The following is a 17,076-nucleotide window of genomic DNA, read 5'->3' as shown; positions in this document are numbered from 1 at the left end:
AACGGACCTCCGGAACGAATTAAGTACTTAACCTGAGGTACCACTGTACCTTGCTCTTTCAGTCTAGAGAAGGAAGTGTTTTGGGTCATGAAAAAATAAATTTATTTTTTGTGGGGAGAAAAACCACATGCAACTGTAAGCAAGCGTTCCTCCTATTTTAAAAATGTGTATGTGTGTGTTTGATTTTTTTTTTTTTTGGCCACTGGATGTGGAAAGATGAACAGATGAATTCAAAAAACATATGTCCTTGTGTTCAGAAACGAGAGGTATGGAAATCTTGTCAGAAAATCATACTTGACCCTTCTTCTTATATGGCATCTCTTCACCTGTCCCTAGATGTGCAGAGATAAATTTGAGTTTTTTCAGTGGGAAGATAATGACACTCCGCTCATGTATAATGATACACTTTCCCCAAAAAGTATGGAATATGTATAATAAGTATAAAAGAGTAAAACAACATACTGTGGTACATTTCTGCAGAGTAGCTTTATAAGTTTATTGATACATACTGTTAAATATACAGCAATGTGCATTGTTTAATGTATCTGCTTATGTGCTGGTTATTGGCATACTAGAAGTCTAGGCCCAAGTTTGGGGCAAACACCCTTTGGTGAGAAAACCCCAGCAGAGATTTAACATCGCAAAACATGCAGCAAAGAAAAGCATGGAAATATAGGCTGTAAACCCTTAAAAAAAAGCTCTTTCCAAGCTATATTGATTCCCCGGCACAGAGATAGACCACATAAAATGGTTTCCTTACAAAACAATTCATGTGCTTTTCCATACAGCAGACAGAAAAGATACGCAGCCAGTCAAAATCGTTGCTTAACTACATGAATGCAAAAGTACCTAAACTATTGGTATAGAAAAATGCTAGTTTCAGAACTCCATTCTGGTCTGAAACAAAGGAGGCAGGTTAAAGCTATGCTGCTGGCTGGAGTGACTAGTTCCGAGATCCTTCCATACAGAAATCCAAAAGGCTTGGTTACCCATTTCTTCCCAAGGTGGGAAGGGAAGTAAAAAAGACAAAGCCTGGCAGGACAGCTTACTCTATGGTTTTAACCTCTTCACACACTAATTACTCAAGCATGCTGGATTATACTGGTTACTTTAGGAATTCTAGAGTGCATATGCATATGTAGAATAGTGCATAGGATATGCAATGATTTTTCATATTTTCATCAGAAAAAAGCATGTTTCTTGATTAGATTAAGGAATATGATTGGAATTTTTAAAAATCCAGGTGGATAAGCTCAGTATAGAGATTTTAGTGTGCATTTCTCCTTATGCAATTTTGGCCAATATACCCATTTTTGCAAGTCGTTTCGCTAGACATAATGCATGTTTGTATGCTATAGTGACTAATATATGCGGTATTACGCACAATTCCCCCTAATGTAAACATTATCTGGCTAGAAGACTACTAAATTCTGCATAGCAAAATTCTGAGAAGTGTGGATTTTGAAGGATAGCTAGGCTTTGGTTCACACATTGTTATGGGGAGTGTAAATTTGGTATTTTTGCATTAGCATGGAAATCAAACCGAATTTCTCCTCCTGTACCTACTAGGGCTGCAGAGCGTGTTTGGCTGAGTCCCAAACTGAATCAGGCTGATGGGGGGGGGGCGGAATCCGGGCATTAACTGAGTCAGGTTCAGATAGCCCTGGATTGGGTTGCAAAGCCCAGAGCAATCCAGGGCTGTCAGGGGGTGGGACATCCCTGTCTGCACATGGGTGATGTGCAGACCCAGGGACCACAAACCGGGGCCATGAGGCAGATCAGTGGGGTCTCAGCAGAATCCTAATACACACTTCCACAGCTGTTATTTGCTCCAGAAGGAAAGCTTCCATTAGCATAGGCCTAATACACCCCACAGCTGCTATTTGCGCCAGAAGGAAAGCTGCCATTAATACAGCCCTAATACACCCCCACAGCTGCTATTTGCACCAGAAGGAAAGCTTCCATTAGCACAGCCCTGATACACCCCCACAGCTGCTATTTGCACCAGAAGGAAAGCTTCCATTAGCACAGCCCTAATACACCCCCACAGCTGCTATTTGCACCAGAAGGAAAGCTTCCATTAGCACAGCCCTGATACACCCCCCAGCTGCTATTTGCACCAGAAGGAAAGCTTCCACTAGCTATCTGTTTTCAGGGAAAGACCAGGGCTGGTGAATATTCTGCTCAGTTTCCACACTTCAATTCAAGTCCTTCTCCCCCCAGACAAAAAAAGGGACGAATAGCCTCCCCAGCGAACGAAGCTGCTGAAAAAGTGAAAATGGAGGCACCTGAATCGGCATCAAAAAACTCCACCTGGCGTGCTTTGTAATCCAGGGATACTCGGATCTTCCTCACCCGATGCGCCAAGTGTGAATGGCTTGGCTTGCGGGAAGTGAAAGCAGTGAGCTTTTTGGAAAAGGGGCTCACCCCCACAGCCCAGACCCCAGCTTTAGGGCTCAGGTTGAAACCTTTATTTCCCTGAAAGGACTCTCGTGCCGCCCCTACGATCCACAAGCACTCCTGATCCATGTATTCCTTGTCTTCTTCATTTAAATCCAGCTCGGCCTCCCACCAATGTCTCCCGGACGTGAACTTCTCACGGCCCAGCACGTAGGGTATGCAGAACAATTCGTCCTCGGCCTGGTTGTCAGACACTTCCCCAACCTTCACACTCTTCAGATCGGCAGACAGCACGAGCAGAGGGTGTGCCGTTTGTGGATCCAGAGTCACGCTCACTGAAGGGCACACAGAGAAAGGGAAAATAAACGTGGGCTTAAATCTCCCGGCGAGTAAGCGTACACTCCTAAGCAGATGAGAAGGAACGATCCCTTCGGGTCTGCTACACCTGGGAACACCACCTTTAGCTATGGTTTCTACCCATTTCCAGTCAGAGACATATTTACATCATAGCTGTCAACTTACAGATTTGAAAATAAGGGACCAGCAGCCAAAATAAGGGATTTTGCTATTGTAAAGAGTAGGATTGTCAGATTCTGTCAATCCGGCATGAGGCGGTTGCGGCGCTGCGGCGGCTGCTGAAGTGCCGCCCTTCTACGTGCCTCCCCATCCCCTCCTCTTCCTCCTCCCTCAGGTCGCCTCCTCAGCTGCTGCCACCGCTGCCGCCTCCAGGCTTGTGGGCGGCGTGGGTGAGAGTCTCTCTCCCTCACCCCCTCTCTCTCGGGTAGGGAAGGGCCGATGGAACTCCTCGCGTGCTCTCTCTCGCAGCGGAGGACCCCGAGCCGCTGCTTCCCTCCCGAGCCGGGCGAGCATGAAACCCGGGAAATTTAAGGGACATCATCAATAAGGGACAGCAGCGGGACACAGCTCTGGGATAAGGGAGTTTCCCGCCAAATAAGGGACGGTTGAAAGCTATACGTAGAGATGACTCTGAAGACTGTTTGAAAACTACAGCTAGTGCAGAATTCAGCGGCCAGGTTGCTCGAGCAAAACGGTCTGAGCATATTACACCAATCCTGGTCCGATTTCACTGGCTACCAATTAGTTTCCAGGCCCATTTCAAAGTGCTGGTTTCGACCTATAAAGCCTTTAATGGCTCAGGACCGCAATACCTCAAGGACCGCCTCTTTCCATAAGAACCTACCCAGACCCTGAGATCATCTTCTGAGACCCTCCTTCGTGTGCCTCCTCTTCAAGAGGTTTGGAGGGGGGTCACACAAGAACGGGGCCTTCTCTGCAGTGGCTTCCCATCTGTGGAATGCTCTCCCTGGGGAAGTTCGGCTGGTGCCTTCATTATACACCTTTAGGTGCCAGGCAAAAATGTTCCTTTTTAACTAGGCCTTTGGTTGACTTCATCAACATCCTATGCCCTTTTAAAATGTAGCTCTTTTGGGGGGTGGGGCATTATTGGGTTATTCTTTTTATTTTGATTTTATATATTGTGATCTTTTTTGTGAACCGCCCTGAGACCTCCAGGTATAGGGCAGTATATAAATTCAATTAACAACAACAACAACAACAACAACAACAACAATTAATAATAATAATATTAACAATAACAATAATAATAATAATTACTCATTTGTTAGACTTGGTAGTTTTTATTTGAATGACATGCTCTCAGCGACTATGGTTAATGTTTTATGTGTCATTGGGTATCCTTATTTTCATTGGAGGGCTTGTGTTTCCATCTAATTCTTCCAGAACTTACTTTTGTTCAGTTCTCGTTTAAGAAGCAATAGAATAAAACAATCATCATACATGTTTCAGCGGTTGCTTCTTTTAAAAAAAGCCCTGTTACAGTACTTCCCTGATTAAGATCGGCATTTAAATATAGGGCTATGCTGAATGAATTAACTTTTGGATGTCATGTCAGGCATAGTTAAGAAACAATTATTATTTACTCAATTTACTGAATTTATTCCCAGAATAAAACCAGTTCTGCTCCTTGACTCTTTTCCAAGCACCATCTCCCACCAAGATTTAGTTCTCATTTAGTTCCATAATATTACCTTTCTCCAGTTTTTGCTCCAGAGGCGCTGTAGTGTGAGTGAGAAATTTATTCAAACCTTCTGAAATATAAAAATGAGGTACTGTATTTCATGGGTTGTTTTGCTTTTTTAGGTTGATTATTGCTTTGTGTGACTCACAAGCAAGCAAGAAGCAGCAGCAATGTACAAAATAGCAATATGTCAACTTGACCTCGATTAAGATCATCACATAAATTAGAATTACATTAGATGTGCTACAGTTTTAAAGTGGGTGACTTTCTGTGGTCAGCAGACGGACCCACTGGCAACTTATCCCATCAAAATATCCCTTGGTATTCTGTCCCCCCAAAATTACCTTTCTTCAATGCTTCCTCCAGAGAATCTGTTTGAGGAGGTGGGAGAAGGAAGGAATTGTTAGGTTTAAAAATGACAAATTCGCTCAGAGAGCTTATCAATATGTAATAAATAATGTAGATTTCATTTTTTTTGAAAAAAACAAACATATTTACTGCAATGTTTCCAGCTCTACTGCAATCTTCCAAGATGCAGTTGCTAGGCCTCTCCAGAATCTCTCAGGTTTGCACCATCGATTTGCAGAAAGGCATCGCAATGTTTTTGTTTCTATGCCTTTCGCTGGCAAGGAATTTTGCCTTTTTCACAGCCGGGTGGACGTTTCCATTGCATATTCCACCCCGGGCCCTAGATCGCTTTCCTCCACAGTTATATCTTTGTGAGCTCCATTTCTCTCTCCCTGCCCCCCCGACTCCCGAGCTGCCCCAAATACCTGCACATTTCACTATAGCGTTTACTAGCGTTGAATTTTTCTGACAACAGATCTTGAGTCTCTCCTCCAACCAGGTGGAAAGGTCTGCTGAATGCTCCGCTCGTGTCTCCCTGTACCCGGGAAGGAAAGATGGTTTTGCGAAAAGAAAGCTTAAAGAATGGTAATTCCTCTAATGCTTTATAGATTCAATGCATGGTACCTGTCGTTTGAAAAGGTTTTTACGTAGCCAGCGCTACTTAAAAAGGGGAAGTAGAGAGGGAGGAATGGAGGGGACTACAGCCTGGTTCTATATAGAGGGGCTTCTTGGGCTCACACAAGAATGTGCTTCATCCCTTTGAAGGTGACCCGGAAAGTACAACTAATCCAGAATGCGGCAGCTAGACTGGTAACTGGGAGTGGCCGCTGAGACTGTATAACACCAGTCTTGAAAGACCTACATTGGCTCCCAGTACATTTCCAAGCACAATTCAAAGTGTTGGCGCTGACCTTTAAAGCCCTAAATGACCTTAGCCCTGTATACCTGAAGAAGCGTCTCTACCTCCATTGTTCAGCCTGGACTCTGAGGTCCAGCTCCGAAGGCCTTCTGGTGGTTCCGTTCCTGCAAATAGTGAAGCTACAGGGAATCAGGCAGAGGGCCTTCTCGGTGGTGGCGCCTGCCCTGTGGAACGCCCTCCCATCAGGAAGGAAATAAACAACTATCTGGCTTTTAGAAGACATCTGAAGGCAGCCCTGTTTTGGGAAGTTTTTAATGTTTGATGTTTTATAGTGCTTTTAATATTCTTTTGGGAGCCGCCCAGAGTGGCTCGGGAAACCCAGCCAGATGGGAGGGGTATAAATCATCATCATCCCTGTCAAGACAAATGTAGCTGTGGACAAATTATCTGTGCCAAATAATGTCAGATCCAAAGGGTGTAGAAGCTAGACTAAAAACTGTGTAACAGAAAGGAAGAAGACAAGCTAGTTATTGCTCACCTTGCCCTGCAGCCTATGGACATTATACTGTTTATTCTGCTTTTGCTACTGTTAGCTGCATCAAGACTTTCTGGGGAATAAGCAGGGATTTATTTATTTTTAAGAGTCAGTAATGGCAGGAGAAGGAGCTGCATACCTGAGCAAGGTACTTTCGATGTCCTGAAAGAGAAAGATACAGAGAAGTCTGTCTCATATTTGTGTTACCAGGAGGACTGATTTGCCTCGTTTTCTCTGCGGAAAACTAAATGTCATGTTCAGGTGACATTGACTCCATCTCACCTGAAGAAACAACTGTGGGGGCTGCTCACACCTCTCCTCCAGCTCAGCGATCAATTTCGTGAGGTAAGAAATGTCCTCCGAGAGTCTGTTGCCATTTTCCGCCACCTTCTTCTTAATCTCCTTTTCTAGGTTTCTCAGGCGGGCCAGCGAGAAACTCTCTTTTTCCTCCAGAGAATTTTGCATCTTCTCAAAGGCGTCTTTGATTTTCTGCTTTTCTTTGTTTAACTGTTTCTGAGGGAAGAACGTCCACACAGGTGTCACAAATGCACCTGGAACAAACATGGAAACCCCACCCTCTGTCCTCCACACATACACATAAATCCACTCCACATATCAGACGTGCAGCATGCACAGGCAACACAACACACATCCAGTACTGGCAATCCCCCATTTACACACATCCAGCTGACCCATGACTGCACACACATGCAGCTGCTTTCAGGCTGCACACAGGGCAAGGAATGGCTAAGGAAAGAAGTGATTAGTTCCGAAATTTTAGGAAAGTAGGAAGTAGGAAAGTTCTAGCCTTTCCTACCATACCAGCCTGTGGGTTTAAAGGATGCTATGCTAGCAATTCGAAAGCAAGTGCAAGTAGATAAATAGGTACAACTCCGGCGGGAAGGTAAATGGCATTTCCGTGCGCTGCTCTGTTTTCTCCAGAAGCTGCTTAGTCATGCTGGCCACATGACATGGAAAAACTGACTGCGGAAGTGGACAAACACCGGCTCCTTCAGCCTGTAAAGCGAGATGAGCGCCACAACCCCAGAGTCGTTCGCGACTGGACTTAACTGAAGGTAAACTGGACCATTAGGTCCAGTTGTGGCCTTCTCTGGGGTTGCAGCGCTCATCTTGCTTTATTGGCCGAGGGAGCTGGCGTACAGCTTCCGGGTCATGTGGCCAGCATGACTAAGCCGCTTCTGGCAAACCAGAGCAGCGCACGGAAACGCCGTTTACCTTCCCACCGGAGTGGTACCTATTTATCTACTTGCACTTTGACGTGCTTTCGAACTGCTAGGTTGGCAGAAGCAGGGACCGAGCAACGGGAGCTCACCCCATCGCGGGGATTCGAACCGCCGACCTTCTGATCAACAAGTCCTAGACTTTGTGGTTTAACCCACAGCGCCACCCTTAGGGGTCCTTTACCTTTACCTTCACCTTTTATGTACATGATTTAGAGGGCTTTGTGGAATAGCCTCGGGTTAGTCTGGCCAAGAGCAAGGCAGTTTTAAAGCGAAAGGCTTTCTGGAGTTCAGGTTTGCTCCATGATCCCTGCCTTGGCTGTGAGTCTGTTGTCTACGCACAACCTTGGCTTGCAAAGATCTTGAATGAAAAAAAGCCTACCAGACATTTCTCCTTTTCCTCTTCTTCGGACTGTTTCTGATTGACAAGGTTCTGCTTTTCTTTCTCCAAATACTTCAGCTGGCTCTGGGTTCTTTCCTGCACAGATTGAAAATAACATTGTGTGCCACCCAAGTCTCCGAGCGGCGAGAGATTCCTGGGGTTCCGGGCGCTTTCTCATCAGGGTTCGTGTTTCCTTTTGGGAATGAGGCACAGCAGAGACTGTGGTGCCTTTATGATATGTGGTTTGTTTACACATATATACAACTATCTGTGAGTTGAGGGAGGGGCATTTGCCATCTCCCCTTCCTTTGTTCTCCTTACACCTCCCCCCAGAGTCTCGCATGGCTATTACAAAAATTAGAAACCTTGGTTAGATTTTAACACGGGTAGGCAAGTTAAGCCCCGGGAGCTGGATCCAGCTCAATTGCCTTCTTAATCCGGCCCGTGGATGGTCCAGGAATCAGCGTGTTTTTCATGAGTGGAACGTGTCCTTTTATTTAAATATTATCTCTGGGTTATTTGTGGGGCCTGCCTGGTGTTTTTACATGAGTAGAATGTGTGCTTTGATTTAAAATGCATCTCTGGGTTATTTGTAGGGCATAGGAGTTCGTTCATCCCTCCCCCCAAATATAGTCTGGCCCCCCACATGGTCTGAGGGACGGTGGACTGGCCCACGGCTGAAAAAGGTTGCTGATACCTGTTTTAACACTTGCTGGATCCTGGGATTAGAGGGGTCTGGCACACAGCATAACTCTCCAAGCCTTGATTGAATTCTAACACTTGCTGGATCCTGGGATTACAGAGGTCTGGCACTGACAAACTCATAACGATAATTTGGTTCTGGCAGGAGGGCAGCCCATGTGATGCCAAACACAGATCTCCTTAGAAAACGTTCACCCTATCAAGTCATTCCATTCTTTCAGAAAAAAATGTTTTTGGGCCATCCTGTAGGATTCCTTTAGTAGGTGTGTCTGAAACATTGACATGATCACGGGTAGCTAAGAGGGCAGAGGCCACTGCTGTGGTGAGACTTCATCTTCCTCATGTCTTTGTACTACGCAGAAGACCCAAAAGGGCTTATGTCTCACCTGAGCATGAAGATCTAGTAATCTGCAGAGGTTTCTTCCTATCCCAGGCATCCCCGATCCTGCGGCCCTCCAGATGTTTTAGCCTACAACTCCCATGATCCCTAGCTAACAGGACCAGTGGTCAGGGATGATGGGAGTTGTAGTCCAAAACATCTGGAGGGCCAGAGGTTGGGGATGCCTGCCATATCCCCCTTCTCCACCTCTTTTCTGAGTATTTTAGATATATATTATATGAGCCAGTCTGATTGTGAATCAAACTATTTATTCCTCTAGCAAAAAGCTGCCTTCAGGTTTGTAGGATATTAGATAAAATTAATTCACTTTCTCAGCCCAATTGGAAGGAACTGAACCTGGGATCTTAATTTGCCCTGTGGAAAGCCCTCCCATCAGATGTCAAAGAATTATTTGACTTTTGGAAGACATCTGAAGTTTTTAATGGTTGATGTTGATGGCTGCATATAAAACAACAACAACAACAACAACAACAACAACAACAACAACAATAATAACTACTACTACTACTAAGGCTCATCTGGAGCAAATCTGAAGCAGATGCATTGTTGAGCCTGAGCATTAATCTGCGCCATACAGCCAACAACCTCCCTGCGAGTGAGGATACAGGAAACCAGACAGAGGGCCTTCTTGGTAGTGGCGCCCGCCCTGTGGAACGCCCTCCCACCAGATGACAAGGAAATAAACAACTATCAGACTTTTAGAAGACATTTAGCAGCCCTCTTTAGGGACGTTTTTAATGTTTGATGTTTCATTGTGTTTTTAATATTCTGTTGGGAGCTGCTCAGAGTGGCTGGGGAAACCCAGCCAGATGGGCGGGGTATAAATCATCATCATCATCATCATCCCTGTCAAGACAAATGTAGCTGTGGACAAATTATCTGTGCCAAATAATGTCAGATCCAAAGGGTGTAGAAGCTAGACGTTTGATGTTTTATTGTGCTTTTAATATTCTGTTAGGAGCCGCTCAGAGTGGCTGGGGAAACCAGCCAGATAAGTGTGGTATAATTAATAAATTTTATTATTATTATTATTATTATTATTATTATTATTATTATTATACTCTCCAAACTCTCAGGCAGAATTTTATAGACTGAGATTACCCGGGGCGGATCTACACTCGTCATTTATAATGTTTAAAATGCGTTAACAGAGGGCTCTGCAGAACAGTAAGCCGCCAGCAATGGAAAACTACCATTAAGCGTTAGAGAACATTATATTCAATCACGTTTAGAAGATCAGTGTAGATCCACCCCTGGATTGAATCGGGAGTCTTCTATATGTACCGTATTTTTCGCTCTATAAGATGCACTTTTCCCCTCCTAAAAAGTAAGGGGAAATGTGTGTGCGTCTTACGGAGCAAATGCAGACGGGAGGCTCTGCTCAGCGTTCCCTTTAAAGAGCCACGTGGAGCGTGTGTGCGGCTCTTGGGGGCTTTTCCCCGAGGGACAAGGGCAGCCCTCTTCCCTCCTTGGGGAAAAGCCCCCAAGAGCTGGACACACGCTCCGCACGCTCTTTAAAGGGAATGCGGCTCTTGGGGGAGCCTTCCTCTTGCTGCCTGGGAGAGGCTGCGCGCGGCTATCCCAGAAGCCAGGACAGCAAGAGGGATCGCTGCACTGTCCTGGCTTCTGGCTTAGCCACGAGCAGCCTCTTCTGTTGTTAGGCGCTCTGAGCCCAGCTTCGGCTGGGGACGGTGGGATATACCATATTTTTTGCTCTATAAGACTCACTTTTTCCCTCCTAAAAAGTAAGGGGAAATGTGTGTACGTCTTATGGAGCGAATGCAGGCTGCGCAGCTATCCCGGAAGCCAGAACAGCAAGAGGAATTGCTGCTTTCACTGTGCAGCGATCCCTCTTGCTGTTCTGGCTTCTGGGATTCAGAATATTTTTTTTCTTGTTTTCCTCCTCCAAAAACTAGGTGCGTCTTAGGGTCTGGTGCGTCTTATAGAGCAAAAAATACGGTGATTTCCTCCCCTCCCTTCATAATTCAGCACTGACTATAATAGGAACAGAGGATCCCAGTGTGACCCCCCCACCTTACTTTACCTTATATAATTTCAGTGGAAGGAGTTTGAGGCCTTCTACTGTTTCTGCCAGCTGCAAATTGGATCGAAAATTCCACTTCTGGATCCGGGATTTGCAAAGAGGACACTTCAACGCTCCCCCATCCTCATTTTCCAATATCTTACAATAGCAGGTGATGCACCCCCGGCAGAAGTTGTGGTCGCAGTCCAGGGTCACAGGGTCTGTAAGATACTCCCTGCAGATGGAGCAAGTGGTTTCCTGTTCCTCATTTGTGGTTGGTGAGCCCGGAACTGGGGTCTTCGTGGCATTGATGTTAGGAGGTGCAGCTTGAGTCACCTGCAGAATGGATATGTTTTAGGAGAGTTTAGATTTGATATCCCGCTTTATCAGGGAGTCTCAAAGCGGCTCACATTCTCCTTTCTCTTCCTCCCCCACAACAAACACTCTTGTGAGGTGAGTGGGGCTGAGAGACTTCAGAGAAGTGTGACTGGCCCAAGGTCACCCAGCAGCTGCATCTGGAGGAGCGGGGAAGCGAACCCAGTTCACCAGTTTATGAGTCCACCGCTCTTAACCACTAAACCACACTGGCGTAAATTACTGTAGGATAATAACTATTTTAATAATAATAATAATAATAATAATAATAATAATAATAATAAGTCACTTGTTGCACAGAGGTCTCCAAGAGACTTAAAAGAGTTTAAAACAGAATTCTGAGAAACGTAAATAGCAGTCGGGCAAAAACATACACAGTTCACCGCAGTTTACAAAGCACCTCTCCCAACAGCACAGAAAGATCACTTCTATGGAGTCGGCTTGCATGTCCTCTAATACACTGCATGGAATCCAACATAGCACTAAGGCAATCGTTTCATCAGCACAAGGATTTCTGCTTGGGCAATGAATTGTTCTCCCACTGGAGGGGCTACTTTGCCTGCAAATTTCATACAATCATAGAATTGGAAGGGACCCTGAGGGTCATCTAGTCCAACCCCCTACAATGCAGGAATCTTAGCTGAAGCATCCCGGACAGATGGCCATCCAAGCTCTGCTTAAAAACCTCCAAGGAAGGAGAGTCCACCGCCTCTCGTTGGAATCTGCTGAACAGACTGAGTGTTCAGTCGGAATCTCCTTTCTTGTAACTTAAAGCCATTGGTTTGCATCCTACCCTCCAGAGCAGGAGAAAACAAACTTTCTCCCTCTTGCATGCGACGTAGCCCTTGAAATATATTCAGAGTCCTGTAGTGATTTCATGCTCTTTATTGCAGCTTGTAAAACAGTGATTGAATTGCCCCCCAAACCTCAGGCTTTAATATACCGTATTTTTCGCTCTATAGGATGCACTTTTCCCCCTCCAAAAATTAAGGGGAAATGTGTGTGCATCCTATGGAGCGAATGCAGGCTCCTTGGCTTCAGCGATAGCAACGCAAAGCCTCCAAAGCGCAGAGGGAGCGCTCCCTCCACACTCCGGATGTTTCGTGTTGCTTTTGCTGAAGCCTGGAGACCCCTCTCGCTCTCCAGGCTTCAGGGATAGCCGCCTGAAGCCTTTGGAGCGCAGCAGGACCTCGCGCTGAGCTCCAAAGGCTTTGGGTTACTTTTGCTGAAGCCAGGAGAGCAAGACTCTCCTAGCTTCAGCAGAGAGGGAGAGGTGCGCGGCGCCCCTTCAGCAAAGTGGGAGGAGAAATGGAAGGGGCTCCGTTTCTCCTGCTGCTTCACTGAAGGGGCGCTGAGCAGAGAGGGGGAGATTTTTTCCCCCTTGTTCTCGCCCTGTAAAACAAGGTGCGTCCTATGGTCGGGTGCGTCCTATAGAGCGAAAAATACGGTACATTATTTACACAACGAGTCCTGTCTGATTGGCTGATTCTGCTTCCCTCCTGGAGCCTGATTGGTCTTTTCCTGCAAGCCAATCAGTTGTAGCATTCTAGGCTCCTACTTGCCTATTCTTCTAGGATCCAAGCTTAGTACATAACAGCCCTTCAGATATTTCACTCACTTATGTGAAAAGGAAGAGAGATTATAGCCATTTAAAAATTCCCCATTATAGTAACTGGGGTCAGGAACAAAGCTTCAGATTTAACAGATCAAATATGGACCCCAATGTGCTGATGCATTTAGCTATGTTGTGATTTTGGTCTGTTTTTATTTTGAGGGTGTGTTGGATGGTGGCTGATAGATTAGTTTAAGCATTTATTAAGTTATTTATCCATATTTATTGCAAAAGGTTTATATCCCGCTTGGTTGTAATAAAACCTCAAAGTCATTTACAAAAATAACAAAACAATATAATTATTGGCAAAAAGAGAGATAAAAGCAGCTATTTACAACATTTAGAAATTAATTAGAATCAAAGATAAGCCAAAACCCAGAATAAAACACACGTCAACTTCCTACATGCCTGGAGTTACACGCCTGCAGAACTTATTTTTATCAGTTCCTACACTTTGGACACCAAGGAGACTTCAACAACTTTCCCTCAGGATGTTCCTGACAATGGGCTGAAAGCATCTCTGCTTGGGCAACAGATTTCTGCACATGCAGTGAGACTAACTCTCCCTCTCCCGTCCCCTCCACCCCCTGCATGCCCTCAAAATCAGCTCAAGGGTTGCTTAGCCAGCATTTAGTCTCGTATTCCCCCAAATATGGCCAATGGCAGTGGCTGAACCATTCCTAGAAGTGATGGCAAGGTGTTCTGAGTTCAACAAAAGAGGAAAACCTCCAACATGCTCGACTGCCACATTCCCTCCCTACAAAAGGTGTTTGAATTTAACCCCCAGGCCCCCAAAGTAACAAAAAGAAGTCTCAGTTTCCCCCTGCAGCTCAAATGGCCTCATGAAAGTGTACATGGAATACCATGGGATCATAGAATTGTGGAGTCATCTAGTCCAACCCTCTGTGATGCAGAGATCTTTTGCCCAACGTGGGGATTGAACCCACAACCTTGAGAGTCAGAGTCTCATGCTCTACCAACTGAGCTGTCCGTGTGTGTGTGTGTGTGTGTGTGTGTGTGTGTGATCTTCAGCTTGAACCTCCAGGAAGAAGACCCAATTATTTCCCTGTCCTCTTCCTTCGTGGAGACCTCCTACCTTGGATCCTTGAGTGGCCACTTCTGCAAGAACCACATCCTGGATTTTGTCCTCCTTCTTGCATTTGGACACGGTGCAGATGGGGGCTCGATCCTCCTTGCAGGAGAGCTTCAGGGGATCTTGGTGACTCTTCCTCACTTCCTTCCTTTCGGCATCTCTTTTCGCCCCCTCCTGAAGTTTCCTCACAAGCTGTACAAGGTTGGCCAGTTGCTGGTTGGGCTTGAAGTTCCGTTGATGGACGGTTTCGCCACACAGGAGGCAGGAAGGGTCTCTGTCGGGCTCCCCCCAATGAGGCAGCGAGGGGAGACAGGCTTGGCAGAAATTGTGCCCACAGTCAATAGTCACTGGATCGTTGAAGCATTGCTTGCAGATGGAACAAATCTGATCAGGGAAGTCATGGAGAGAGCCTGAAGCCATGGCTTTCTTTCTTTCTTTCTTTCTTTCTTTCTTTCTTTCTTTCTTTCTTTCTTTCTTTCTTGCTTGCTTGCTTGCTTGCTTTCTTTCTTTCTTTCTTTCTTTCTTTCTTTCTTTCTTTCTTTCTTTCTTGCTTGCTTGCTTGCTTGCTTGCTTGCTTTCTTGCTTTCTTGCTGTCTTTCCTCAACACATAATGAGGGACTTATATTGCATTCGGGATGCCAGGGTCTTGGTGTCAGAGTTCCAGGATTGGTCTGAAAATGTGGGAGGGGTTAATGCCTCCCCCTTTTCTCAGGCAGTTCCTGGAAATCACACAAACTAAGTGGCTGCACAAACGTTGACACTACACGGCTGATTCTGCCTCTGCTGTTGCTGTGACAAGCAAACACCCTCTCTGCATAGACCTCTCTCTGCATAGAGATTCCCAGAGCAGTTCAGGATCCTGTGTGTCCGTGACTGCCCTTTACACAGAAAGTAGGGGCAGGGGAGAAATGAAATTCAGTTCACATTTTAAAGCTCACCGTGCTTAACCAGCCCTTTCTGAAACCACACGGGAAGCGGAACACAGCCATTCTTTGAAATTTTCACGTCTCTGAATTTTGCAGTGCAGATCTTGAGCCAGAAGGGATATTCTGCAAAGGTTCATGTGCTGGGGTGAACCGTGCATAAAAACGAAAATAACATACAGTATTGAGCGAAACGGCTTTGTTGACAAATTTGCACGCCAGGCAAAATTGTGTACAATTTGGTTCGTATTAGGAGAAATTTGTTCCTATTAGGAGAAAACTGATGGTGACTTGAACAATAATAGCAAACTGATGTGGAAGCTTAAGACTAGAAAGATGAGAAATTGAGTGAAACTGGAATGGACAGAGTCACCCAAGTAACACACGTAGAGGCCTTGGGTGTGGAATCAGTCACATAACAACTGTTGGAATGTGCTGGAACATCTGCTTAAACAGAACGTCCCTAAAGCGGTATAAAAAGGGGTTCGTGTGCAAATGCTCCATATGCATAAGAACATTTTGAAAGATGAGTACAGTTGAATGGAAGCACTTGAGGCTCAGTAAGTAGGATACAGTGGTACCTCGGGTTACACACGCTTCAGGTTACAGACTCTGCTAACTTTGCTTCAGGATGAGAACAGAAATCGTGCTCCGGTGGCGCGGCGGCAGCGGGAGGCCCCATTAGCTAAAGTGGTGCTCCAGGTTAAGAACAATTTCAGGTTAAGAACGGACCTCCGGAACGAATTAAGTACTTAACCTGAGGTACCACTGTATTTCAAAACTTTCAAGGAGCGTCTCCACCCCTATCATTCAACCCGGACACTGAGATCCAGCTCTGAGGGCCTTCTGGTGGTTCCCTCACTGTGAAAAGTGAAGTTACAGGGAACCAGGCAGAGGGCCTTTTTGGTGGTGGCACCCGCCCTCCTTGTGTCAAGGAGATAAACATCTACTGGACTTTTAGAAGGCATTTGAAGGCAGCCCAGCATAGGGAACTTTTTAATGTTTGATCGCTATTATTGTTATTGTTATTGTTGTTGTTGTTGTTGTTGTTGTTGTTGTTGTTATTATTATTATTATTATTCTGTTGGGAGCTGCCCAGAGTGGCTGGGAAAACCCAGCCAGATGGGTGGGGTATAAAAAATAAATTATTATTATTAGGGACAAAAGCCAAACATAGTCCAACTCTCCATAAAAATCAAGAGCATCATACCATCAAGCACTCATGTAGAGCATTAAATATTGAAAATATTCCACATGCATTACGCATATTCATCTGCAGATGTGCTGAATGAAGCAGATTATAGAGGCCTCTTTTGACCTACATTTAGATGGTGAAACAGCTTTAGTCACCCCGACCTCTCAAAGGAATAATAATAATAATAATAATAATAATAATGATAATAATTTATTATTTATACCCCGCCCATCTGGCTGGGCTTTCCCAGCCACTCTAGGCGGCTTCCAACAAAATATTAAAATACCATAATACATCAAACATTAAAAGCTTCCCTAAACAGGACTGCCTTCAGATGTCTTCTAAAAGTCTGTTAGCTGTTGTTCTCTTTTGACATCTGATGGAAGGGCGTTCCACAGGGCGGGTGCCACTACCGAGAAGGCCCTCTGCCTGGTTCCCTGTAACTTGGCTTCTCGCAGTGAGGGAACCGCCAGAGGGCCCTTGGCACTGGACCTCAGTGTCCGGGCAGAATGATGGGGGTAGAGACGCTCCTTCAGGTATACAGGGCTAAGGTCATTTAGGGCTTTAAAGGTCAGCACCAACACTTTGAATTGTGCTCGGAAACGTACTGGGAGCCAATGCAGGTCTTTCAAGACCGGTGTTACATGGTCTCGCGCCCAAGTGCCTTGGTGGGCCTTGCAGAGGGGGAGGCCGTGGCCTCAGTGAGGCGGCCTCAGCCTCATGGGGGGTGGCGACTTACAAAGTTAAAGCAGAGGGCAGCAGGTGGGTGGGTGAGTGGGGTTGACCAAGTCGGCCTGGCTGGGTTGGAGGGGGCGGCACGTGTGTGATGTCATGCATGGACAACAGGCTCCCTCAATGTTGGGTGCAGCTTGATACCTCTGCCTGAGACCCACCTCTGATTCACTCCTTCAATTCACTACAGGACCCCC

General features: G+C 45.7%; 2 protein-coding genes across 5 annotated transcripts in view; one reads left to right on the top strand and one right to left on the bottom strand.

The window, feature by feature from the left end:
• LOC309336976 (zinc finger protein RFP-like) overlaps positions 1-17,076 on the top strand; it is a 194,479-nt gene that overhangs the window by 114,149 nt on the left and 63,254 nt on the right. The gene's annotated exons all lie outside the window — the stretch shown is intronic.
• LOC309336754 (zinc finger protein RFP-like) lies at positions 468-14,534 on the bottom strand. 3 transcript variants are annotated; one of them, XR_014154069.1, is made up of 10 exons: positions 14,033-14,534; positions 10,971-11,285; positions 7,825-7,920; positions 6,484-6,714; positions 6,341-6,363; positions 5,233-5,342; positions 4,804-4,830; positions 4,470-4,529; positions 1,868-2,735; positions 468-1,810 (listed from the first exon to the last, which is right to left on the bottom strand). XR_014154069.1 is itself a non-coding variant. In XM_081853030.1 (9 exons), the coding sequence occupies exons 1-9, from the start codon at positions 14,447-14,449 to the stop codon at positions 2,185-2,187; spliced, it is 1,830 nt and encodes a 609-aa protein (XP_081709156.1). In that variant the 5' UTR covers positions 14,450-14,534; the 3' UTR covers positions 468-2,184. The 3 variants fall into 3 exon arrangements, 2 of the variants coding, with proteins under 2 accessions (XP_081709156.1, XP_081709157.1); XM_081853030.1 differs by having other exon boundaries at positions 468-2,735; XM_081853031.1 differs by lacking the exon at positions 4,470-4,529 and having other exon boundaries at positions 468-2,735.

This window comes from Podarcis erhardii (genome assembly GCF_964252035.2).
Source record: "Podarcis erhardii genome assembly, chromosome: 2".
Classification (NCBI taxonomy): Eukaryota; Metazoa; Chordata; class Lepidosauria; order Squamata; family Lacertidae; genus Podarcis; species Podarcis erhardii.
This window is presented reverse-complemented; position numbering and strand designations above follow the sequence as displayed.

Bases quoted from the DNA above. Each gene is read 5' to 3' on its own strand.
- LOC309336754 (XM_081853030.1), bottom strand. From the start codon at position 14,449: ATGGCTTCAGGCTCTCTCCATGACTTCCCTGATCAGATTTGTTCCATC. The intron at 6,715-7,824 runs GTAGGCTTTTTT...TTCTTCCCTCAG, and splicing joins AGGAAAAGGAGAAATGTCTG to AAACAGTTAAACAAAGAAAA. The intron at 5,343-6,340 runs GTATGCAGCTCC...TCCCGGGTACAG, and splicing joins ATCGAAAGTACCTTGCTCAG to GGAGACACGAGCGGAGCATT.